This window comes from Etheostoma spectabile, chromosome 6 (assembly GCF_008692095.1).
Source record: "Etheostoma spectabile isolate EspeVRDwgs_2016 chromosome 6, UIUC_Espe_1.0, whole genome shotgun sequence".
In the NCBI taxonomy this organism is placed as follows: Eukaryota; Metazoa; Chordata; class Actinopteri; order Perciformes; family Percidae; genus Etheostoma; species Etheostoma spectabile.
The window spans coordinates 12,899,662-12,909,933 of record NC_045738.1 but is presented as its reverse complement, the minus strand read 5'-3'; the positions used below and the strand labels follow the sequence as shown (position 1 = coordinate 12,909,933).

At 43.3% G+C, this 10,272-nt stretch overlaps 1 protein-coding gene and 2 long non-coding RNA genes across 7 annotated transcripts in view; 1 reads left to right on the top strand and 2 right to left on the bottom strand.

Moving 5' to 3' along the window:
• The window catches only part of LOC116691334 (uncharacterized), an 18,100-nt gene extending 16,606 nt beyond the window's left edge, over positions 1-1,494 (bottom strand). Inside the window, exon 1 of the long non-coding RNA XR_004332462.1 lies at positions 1,332-1,494. This is a non-coding gene — a long non-coding RNA (uncharacterized LOC116691334). The remainder of the gene's footprint in view (positions 1-1,331) is intronic.
• Positions 1,495-3,869: 2,375 nt separating this feature from the next.
• Positions 3,870-10,272, top strand: part of bcam (basal cell adhesion molecule (Lutheran blood group)) — a 54,166-nt gene continuing 47,763 nt past the window's right edge. For 3 of the 5 annotated variants that reach the window (XM_032518679.1, XM_032518678.1, XM_032518677.1), the window contains exon 1: positions 3,871-4,138. In XM_032518679.1, coding sequence (XP_032374570.1) covers positions 4,075-4,138 — 64 coding nt within the window. In that variant the 5' untranslated portion in view covers positions 3,871-4,074. Of the gene's footprint in view, positions 4,139-10,272 lie in introns of all 5 variants that reach the window. The other 2 variants (XM_032518676.1, XM_032518675.1) reach the window with 1 other exon arrangement.
• LOC116691331 (uncharacterized) overlaps positions 5,412-10,272 on the bottom strand; it is a 15,276-nt gene continuing 10,415 nt past the window's right edge. The window contains exon 4 of the long non-coding RNA XR_004332459.1: positions 5,412-5,473. This is a non-coding gene — a long non-coding RNA (uncharacterized LOC116691331). The remainder of the gene's footprint in view (positions 5,474-10,272) is intronic.

The following is a 10,272-nucleotide window of genomic DNA, read 5'->3' as shown; positions in this document are numbered from 1 at the left end:
ATGCCCTTGTAGCCGAGCTGCACCAATCACATTGGTGTGTCTGACATAGGCAGGCCAGAGGTGAGCTAAACAGATGACGACAGTTTAATCTACCATTTAGCTCTGCTGGTAGCTAAGCGTGTGGGACTCTGGGTACCCCCTACGTATTGTAGTGATTTGTTGTAGTGTTATCCAGTTGCGTGCAGTGAGATTTTCAAATGCATGCTTGGTGCCACCCCTCGAGATGGGCAACTTTCAATACTCGATGCCAGACCCTTAATCCTTACGGTTCATTTTTGGGGTCTGGATTTCCAGGCTAGTTGAGACATGTGGCGTTTTTCCATTAACGATACCTCGGCTTGGCTCGGCGACTTGGCTTGACTCTACTCGGTCGCGGTGCCCCGTCCTCCTTTTTCCACTGCAGATTAGTACCGCCTCATGCATAAGGTGAGCGTGGCTGGTCGTCATAGCAAGAAATTGCCGTGACCTAACTCTACATCCATACACACGCGCACACACGCACACACACACTTGGTATGTTGCAGTTACGACAGCCAGAAGACAAATTAGTTACAAAAGAAGCTGGAGGCAGCCAAAAAACACAGCTGGATAATCTACTTAAACACGGCAGTGGCCAGCTTCTTTTGAAACAAAATGCTGAGAATCAAAAACAACACACCTTTGACGTGTGTGTCACGTTAGGTCACAGCAGTTTCCTGCACCGTCGCTATGACAACCAGCCACGCTCGCCTTATGCATATGGCAGTACTAAATTTGAAATGGGAAATGGAGGACGGGGAGCCGCAGCCGAGCCGAATGGTGCTGGTACTAGCAGTGGGTAAGCGCCATTAGTGAGTACTACAGCTTATTTGAAGAAATGAATTTCCTCGAGATGTTACTTGAGTCTGTCGAGTTGCATTGTGGGTGGTCTGGCATTGCCAGACCTACCTCCGCAGTACTCTAGGGAAAGTCTGTCTAGTCCACTCAACATTCCGGGATTGGAGAAAAACGTGCTCTAGTTTATTGGTATTTCTTTAAACCAATCAGTAGTCTTGGGCAACGGACACAAGGACGGTCCCCCTGCAAAATAGCCTTGGGAAGGAATTTGTTTTGGTGGAATATGTGTACATTCAAAAGTTGTTTTTGAAGACTCTGATTGGACAGATAGTCAGGCTATGCACTGCTACTTCTTCTACTTGGGGGGAGTGATTTGCTTGCAGCACCTGAGAAGCCCTGTGGTGAGGAGCAGAGAGTTTATCTGGAGTTCGCTCAGAGTGGGCGTAATAATCACTCTTCTGAGAATATACTCTGCAGTATGTATACGGTTAGAAGATGGCTGTATCTCATATGACCTTGTTATTTGTACACACTGTGACTATACAGATCACACAATGTAAATAGGAAAATGTTGGCGTTATTTTGTCACTTATTGGGAGCAGTAGGCTAGGTGGAGCCGGTTACCTTCAGCATCTGTGCTGAGCTAGGTTAGTGGTGGGTGTGTCAGACAGAGTTAAGACACGCTGAGATGAGAAGGGTATTTATTTAACTCTGGGGGATACGCTGAATAAGCTAAAGTCCAAATAAGTTGGTGTGTTTCTTTAAGAAAGCATAGCTTGTTGGTGTTCACATGCTAACATACTTGGTGCATAATATGCCTAGTATAATAACTGTATGATTACTTATGTTTACACAAAGTGAGCATAAAATTGAAGTCTTACAATTCTAATGCTAAGCATGGGGCATATGATTCTGAAATAATAGCATTTGAACAGTACTCTGCACTCAGAGGATCATGTTAAGACACAGTCTGACTGAAGAAGGATGACAACCTATCATTTATAAACTACTCTTGTCTGACACCACTTTTACAAATGCTAAGGGATACCTCCTCATGATGTTCAAGCAACAATTTGAACTGTAAGACAATAAGCAGTCATTGGTCTCCAAGACTGACTTCAGCAAATATTTTGGAGTTTATTTCAAGAAATGTCTCCAAGCATTATCATTCTTTTTTCCTCTTTAGTCAGTTTAGTCACCCCGTCCTGACTCTCTTCCCCTAAACTCTTCAAACCTGTGTTCTTCTTTGTCCTCTTCCATTGTCATTCTTCTCTCCTCCCCTGCAGCTCCATTAGGTAATGAGCCAATACAGTAAATCACAGCCACTGTACTGTATGACTAAAAGACCTTACGTAAGAATTCCCTGCGCTCGGCTACATCAGCATTAGCCACAGCTATGCGGCATGATACAGGTCTGATGTAAGGCAGTGTGAGGGTTACGCAGCGCTAAATCCTTCACCACAGGACAGAAGACTTGTTAGTGGATCTTATGTCTCTAAAGCATGGAGAGATGATTATGACTGGGTCGATATCAGGGATGAGTGACTGTATTGATGTAAGATAGTCAGTGGGAAAGTTGATTTTTTTCTCTTCTTCTGCTGTCATCACCGGGAATAGACAGAGAGAAGGAGATGTTCAGAGAAAGAAATGATTTGAGGCTAATTTAGCTGCCTCGGCCCATCAAACTCTCAGTAGCCTATGCAAACTCCTACCGTGGTCTACTTCATGTGTGGAACAGCTGAGTGTGTGTATATTCCAGGCAGCTCAACTATCAGTGTTCTGTGTGTATTTTGTGTGTGTGTGTGTGTATGGTGCAGTGCAGCAAGTATCGCCTCTCCTCGTCATACGGCCTGAGAAAATATTAACCAGTTGTTTTGGACCAAGTATGTTTGGAATGTGTGTCTTTGAATGCAACTGCTCTGCAAGCGACTATTATTACCTGCAGGGTGTGCCATTATTGAGTGTTGCTCCACAGTCCGCCAGTCTCCAAAAGAAAGAAACTACAAGAAGATAGATGTTTGTATCGTGCACTTCGATGGGCAGTGTTTCCATTTAGCCATTTTATAGGGGATTGACATCTATTTATGCTTTTTAACTGCTAGTTTACGGGATTTGGCCTAATTCAACTTCATAGACCATACAATAGCCACTCCAAGCACTCAGACTGGTATTATAGCATTGTGAATAAGCCACTTAGCCCCTCATGATAATTGTATATCTGAACTATAAATACCAAATACCCAGTATCGTACCCTGTAAATACCCAAACCGATTGTGAAGGGATTACATGTCTAGGAATGAATGGTATGTCTGTCAACGCGAGACAGTTTAGCCCACTCCCAAGAAATGGCCTCCAGTTGTATATGAAAATGAAACAAATACAATGATAAAGGTCTAACCAGAGCATACTTTTTTTTTTTAACCACAATTTTTTTTTAGTGAGATCCAAGACGTCTGAATAATGATTCGTAACCTGCCAGATTCATTCTCTAGCCTTTAGCTATAGTGGATGAAAATAATTTCCCTTGTCTACAATTGCAAAATGATGCCTTTTTCTAATTTCCACACTTAATCAACAGTTTTATTAGCGTTATTAAGGGCAGTTTTTTTTATTTTTTATGCTGTGCCACTAACTCCATAACTTACAAGCAACAACATAAATGTAAAAGTGGTTAAGTGTGCCATGTTGATGACTAACCCAACCATAACTGTTAATAGGGACACACATAGCTAGGCTAATATATTAAGTTTATTGTGAGCGTATACATGCATTCTACAGTTCTTAAGCAATTTTGTTTAATCATCCTGATAAAACTTAAGTGATTTTGAATGAAGGGTACCTTTTTGGAGTTTCAATGAGAGAGCCTTGTGATAAAATCACTTTTAACTTGCTTTAAAGAAATCCTGCGGGCCCCAGTGGACCTACACGATTAGTCAAGCAGGTCTTTTCACTGCAAGTGAGGTGGGGAGAGAGAGCCAGAGGAGGGGGTTGTATTGGGAGGGGGCTGGGTCACCTTTTGTGCAAATATATCAACCAAGAAGACTGCCATCAGCATCAGATTTCTCTGTCTGTGTGTGTGTGTGAGTGAGGGAGAGAGGCACTCCTTTTGCAGAGAGAGAGAGAGAGAGAGAGGGCGAGAAGTCCAGAAAGCTCTGGAGCATTAAAAGAAGAAAGAAGACTCGCTGCTGCCAGATTTCCACACTCTAAAACCAAAAACAAAGTGAATACTTTTCCTTGAAAAAGTTAGAAAATCGGCCATGGACGGCATAACATTTGGACGCGCGTCGCTCTTCTGCACCTTGCTGCTCTGGGCATTTCAAGGTAAGTCTCTTCGCTACATTTTTGAAATGACATACCCTGTCTAAGTAACTTTATACTGCGTTGGACACGGTGCTGGTTAGTTTTCCCATGGCTTTAGGCTGCACATTTATACTTTACTCTTTCGAGTTTCTCCGAGTTTGGAGGTCCGCTGCATACAGGTTACGAACAACCTGTCTGTAGCCTGCACGGTCAGACGCGTCACGCGGCTCATTAAGTTGTTCTACTTAAACATTTTGTTTCCTACATCATGTTTAATCTTTATTGACGGCTGATGTTAAGCATCCTGTTAGGCATAGTAGGCTAGCCACACGCCGATAGCAGGTGGAGAACCCGGCTTTATCCCGAAATCGACGTGTATCGAACGAGTCGGTTTGTTTTAACAGTAGCCGTGGTAAACTGGTTAAAAATAACACACACACACTCGGCATTAGCAGTCTGGTTTCGCAGCCCCGACCTACGGATTATAGGCTACACTGATGGGATTTTTTAAGGGTTATTGGCTCTTTGTAGTTGTGCGTAGTTGTCTCAGCTCCACACTTGAGTGCACTTGTTAGCGCACGGGACTGCGGCATACCGTTATTTCCTCTGGACCCCGCTGCCAGTCCAATAAAGCCTAATACCAGCCTACCTCTACAATGCAGACACAACTGTCAAATAAATCACAGATTGAAAAATCACAATGGTCATGTGTAGATGAAGTGTAGGCGTATACATTTACTGATACGCCTACACCTAAACAAAAAAACAACTTCCAAAATGTTTTGGACAAAACAGTGTGAGAGATGTTAAGCTTTTATTTTGAAGACCATTTTTGCGTCCATTCTAGTCCATGCTGCTATGTCTGGGTCCAGTTTCCAACGCTTTGATGTCTGATCTACGGGATTTGCATTTCCTTTGCTGGCAACGTGCCTCACCCTCAGCACTTCTGGGTGCTGCCAGAGACACTACGCAATTTAAATTCAACTTGACTTTGGTATTATATGATCTAAATCAAAGAAAAGTTTTTTTTTGGATTACTGAACCAAACCAAGTTTTTATCCATTTAAGGAGTTGCTGTGGTGCTCTACAAGTTTTATTATTGACCTAGTTTTACATTAGCCATGGAGATTTATCTCCCTTGCTCTCCCTCTTACTGCCCATAAGGATTTATAGCGCCGTTAGTGAGATTATGGTTCTACTGTACTCAGGGCCATAGCACAACATTCTGCATGGGCCCTGCAGAAAGGCGTTCTCTATGGGCCTTATCCACAGCTATTCATCCTAGCATCTTTTGGGGCCCTCCTCACATGAGGGCCCTGGGTATGCTGTCCCCTTTCCACCCCCAGTCAGACACCCCTAACTGTACTTCATGGTGTTTTAAAACTGCTTTTAGTGTCACCGTAAACATGAACTTTTTTAATGCCCTAAACAACTTGCTTGTTTGATGTTTATATTTGTGTTTTTCACGTGTTTGACTTCAGCTGGTCCAATGAGACTGTGTGTGTGTCAAGATCAAATTTGCTGTCTTGCTTAACAGGCATTTTTTTTAAAGTTATTTCTTATTTATTGCCTGGTGGGTTTAAGCAGGATGAGCTAAAGGGCGGGGCTGAAGTGCTATGGGGAAGGGAGGCTCCCTTCTCTCTCTCTGTTTCTAGCAGGGGAAAAAAACTCTCACTGTACTCACTGCATGTTTTTCACTTCAATGCATAGACATTTATCTTCACTTTATTAAAACATAGTATATATCAGTGACCAGCTCCAAGTTTACTTGGTTTAGCTCTTCCCCTCCTTCCATCTCTGCTCTTTCTACCACTTCACTCCCCAGAGCTACATTTACCGCTGCCTCCTCTTCGGCCTCAGAGACGGTTGTTGTGCTTTGCTGTCTGTCCTTCATGGAGCCTTTTAACAGGTGCCTTACTAAAAAGGGCCCTGTAATTGATGGTCGCAGTGTAGATCACAAATCCCGCTGTACAGCTGGTGTGCATTAATTTAAAGGCTCAGATCTAGGTGCTAAGGTCCCCTCAATGTTGCCCTGAAGTCTGAGGGAAGGAAAGTCATTATTTCAATTTAGTGCTACACACGTTGATTTATTCTAAGAGAAAGTCTCTCTCTCTCTTTCTCTCTCTCTCAAGCATAGTTTTGTCTAATAATAGCAGCTCTTGTTGGGTCTCACTGGGATTCTGTCACACAGACCCACATTATCACAATTACTGGTCGCACACTGGCAACTTCCAACTATGTCATTTTTGAGCAAAGAATTGCATTAAATAGAACCACAGGACATGCAACACCTGAGGTGTGTGTTGTCTCTTGTAAGTGTGACAACATATTTCTTAGCATGTATGCCTGTATTTATGTATTTGTGACAAATGGATATGTGCTGCATGACAGCTTGGGGTGCCCCAAGGTGCTCAGCATGCCCAGGACCGCCTCTGACCCTTTGACCCGCTCACCTAGACATGTTGGTAAATGGCTCCTCTTCTGCGCTCTTGAGATGTCATTGCCTTTTCTGTCACAGCAAAGGCATCAACAGTGGAAACATGCTAAAACATAACTCAATTTTAGGTGTCTAAAGTTTGTGACAGCCTTCTATCCAAGTTAGATCCACTAGTTCTATGCAGATGTTGACGAAAATACATTCTCACACTGTACACTCATAAGGTGGGTTACAAAATGCAAAGGTACATAAGGTAAGTCAAATACAACCAGTGTTTTTTGGGGAGTATTTCAATGAAGCAATAACGTCCCATTCTCTCTGCCTTGGTTTCCCCTTAACCTAAATTATGCACATTTTGGAGGGTAAAAAGAACAAAGTGACATTAAGGTAAGGAGACAAAAGGAGAGTCAAATGTCAGATGAGTTTGAGCTAAACTGTAGAGACTCCAAAGTGGTCAGGAACCGGTGGAAAAAATTGTAGTGACAAGCATCAGCTGAGTTCAAGGTGTTAAAGTCTAACACGCAGTGTCGGCCTCTTTGTCTATCGCCTCCTTAAGTCCCACAGTCATTTCCTCACTTTTCGTTTCTGTCCCCCCTGCCAGCACAGCATCCAAGGTGCACCCCTGGAGACGTCTGTAATTATTATGGTATTAGGCCAGAAAAAGAGCTGTTTAGCCACAAGGAGATAAAAGCCAGGGGACCTCGTTTACAGTCGCCCTGGGGTACTTGGTTTTAGTCTTTTGCAAGCAAATACTTGTGCATTGTTGAATATGTGAATGGAAAAATACTAACAGGTATGCACAGGTAGTATACATTCACTGACCGGGAAGGCTACACTTGCAAGTTAACACATATGCACACATAACATGTGAATGGAAGCACATACACCTAGAGCCCCTGCAGCTTTCTGGTGTTACGCCACATTGGAAACCTTAGCTCATCATAGTGGGTGACATATTGATAGTGGCTGCTTCTGGAGAGCAAGTCCGTGTTTGCCCCCCTTTTCATTTTGGCTTTTGGAGAAACACGCTGAATGGTGGGGCTGTGATTATTGAGGCGATTCATTCCTATCCGTGTGTTTGTGATAATGTGTGACAGAGACGGAGTAGAGCACTGAGACGGAATTAGTCGCATACCTCCGGACACGTTGGAGCGCGCTCTGTAATGTGTGTGTTTGTTTGTCGTCACTTCAAATTCTATGCACGAGGGCTTCCTTTATGGCTTTTAAACCCCCTCTCACTACAAGTTGCCGGCAGTAATCCGTGTACAAACAAGTTGCCACAATGCGTCATCTATCTCACCAACAGGAGGTTGTGTTCTAGGTGCAAAGCTGGAGTCTGTTTACAGCCAGGGTGCATTCTTGTGGTTTGATCGGGTTTCACTCAGCCAAAAAACCAAGGGACACCCGTTACACATTGGTCAGTTAAATTAAAGGGCATGTTGTGGTTGGCCTGTGTTAGAAAGTCCATTTAGGAATCACTGAGCTCTAAAAAGGCGATTTGAGCTCAGACAGTTTTTCACACTAGTGTTTATTATTTGCAGTGAATGACACATTCAAGTCAATTACAGCAGTTTAATAGCACACTGATGTTGGCTTTAGAGATGTTCCGATATCGATGCTGGTATCGGTATTGCCTCTGATACTGCCTAAAACGCTGGTCTTGGTATTGGGAAGTACCAATACCAAGACCAGAGTTTATAAACCGATCCGATACCACTTATTAAAGCCCTAAAGAAAATGTACGTTAAAGTTGCTTATTTATGTTCTTTTTCCGTTATAACTGACTGTCAAACTGCATAAAAAAAGAAGTTCTGTGGCATTCATTGTTTTTTTGTTCACGTTTCATAAAGAGTTTAACCTGAGCCAGACCAACAACAAAGATAGCGTTCATATCACATCCATACAGTTGTTAAAACATAATTAAATGTATGAAACACTGGTATCGGATCAGTCAATATGCAAGTTCAGGTATCAGAATCGGTATCGGGAAGAAAAAACTGATCTTGGACTATCTCTAGTTGGCTGGCAATTGGGCACTAGCAGATGGTAGATTCGATGCACGTGGTTTATCCTTGTTGGAAGTCAGTTAGCAAGAATGATGAATGGTTCACAGCGAAGACGGAAACGTTGATCCCCTCTGCTTTTTCATCCTCGTATCCCCACGAAAGCAACAGAAGAGCTGCAGCCAAGGCTGTGATTACACACGCTTCCACAGGAACTCATACATAAACACAAGATGTATTCCTCCAGATTAGCTGTGTCTATTTTCCCATCTCTTTTGATGTTTGTCTTGTCTGTTGCTTTGTCTTGGGTTGTCTCTCTTTCACACCACCTTGTCTCTTTTTTGGTCTTTTTTCAATGACGCTTGAAGTTTTTGTCATGTCCACCTGGTTTGTGCCTGTGTTTGCTTGCTGTGATTTACCATGTTGTCTTTGACTGTGTAGACCACTGTACTTTTGTTCATGGTTCACAGTTAATAACCCTGCATAGCATCAGGAAGGTTTCTCACTCTGTTTTAGTGGGAGAGGGCTCTCTTTGCTTTTACGCCCACCCCTAGAGACGTTCCTCGGCAGATTTATGGCAACTATTGATGATTTTAAAATAAGAAAGGCCGTCCTCCCCCACTTGGCATGTTCACTGTTTCTCACTTACTAAAGAACACATTCCAGTATGATCTGTCCCTGCCACTGTCTGTGTTTGAATTACAATTTAAAGTTTTTTTAAATTGTTGTGTACAATACACACATTGTCATGAGAAGAGAGAGAACAGTGGAAAAGAAGCTGGCTAGAAGTTGTTTGGGTTTCATCGTTTGCTTTGAGGATGCTGTCTTGTCAGTAGTGGGAGTTGTAGGAAATAAAGGACGGAAGCAGAGAGAAAAGGACAGACAAAGAGAGATCAAGGGATGGGATGAGAGATGATTACAGCTGACTGTGGCGGATCCACTGTGCAGTCTTGTTCTTGTCTCGGGGGAGGATGGTGTTCAAATGTAGCCTTGAAAAGAGGCTACATGTCTCTGTATGTGTGTCCTTGTCTCTATGTGTGTATGTGGTGGTGGTTGGGGTGGGGACAATTCAGGGATGGAACAAAATTGAAAATTCACAAAGCTCTTTCTGGAGAGGAGGTTAAGTGCTGCCAATCCATTTAGCAGGAGAGTGCTGTAGCAAGATGCGGATAAGAGCCTCTATTTCTATATGTGTTTGTTGTAGGAATTCACAAAGTAGCAAAGCAGCAGTAGGATTGGCTTGGGCTTTCTTAGCCACGCGCTGTACAAATACTAAAACAGGAAGGAAATACGATGGCCTACATCTTTTGTGTCTACTCATCTTGTGTCCAGCTGTTTTGATCAATCACATAGCATGCAAAGGGGGGATGAACCGAACAAAAGCTATACAGGCCGAGATAGCAGCAGTGAGGATCAGACAGGAGGGGTTTGTCGGGATTGAGGGATACCAATTAGGAATGGGGAATGTCTTGGGAAAGCATGGATCTGTGGCCAAGGAGATCATTTTTCTGGCAGCAGAGAAGAAATCCTAACCCCTGCGCCCCTCCAACCCTAAACCTTCCATCTGACTGTTGGCTGGCAGAGAGTCCTCTGGGAGCCCTGCAAGCTGTTGCTTTTCAGACATCAACAGTTGCCTCAGCAGCAGTTGTTGAATGCACCCCACCAAAGAACGCCCCCCCCACACATACACACACACACACACACACACACACACA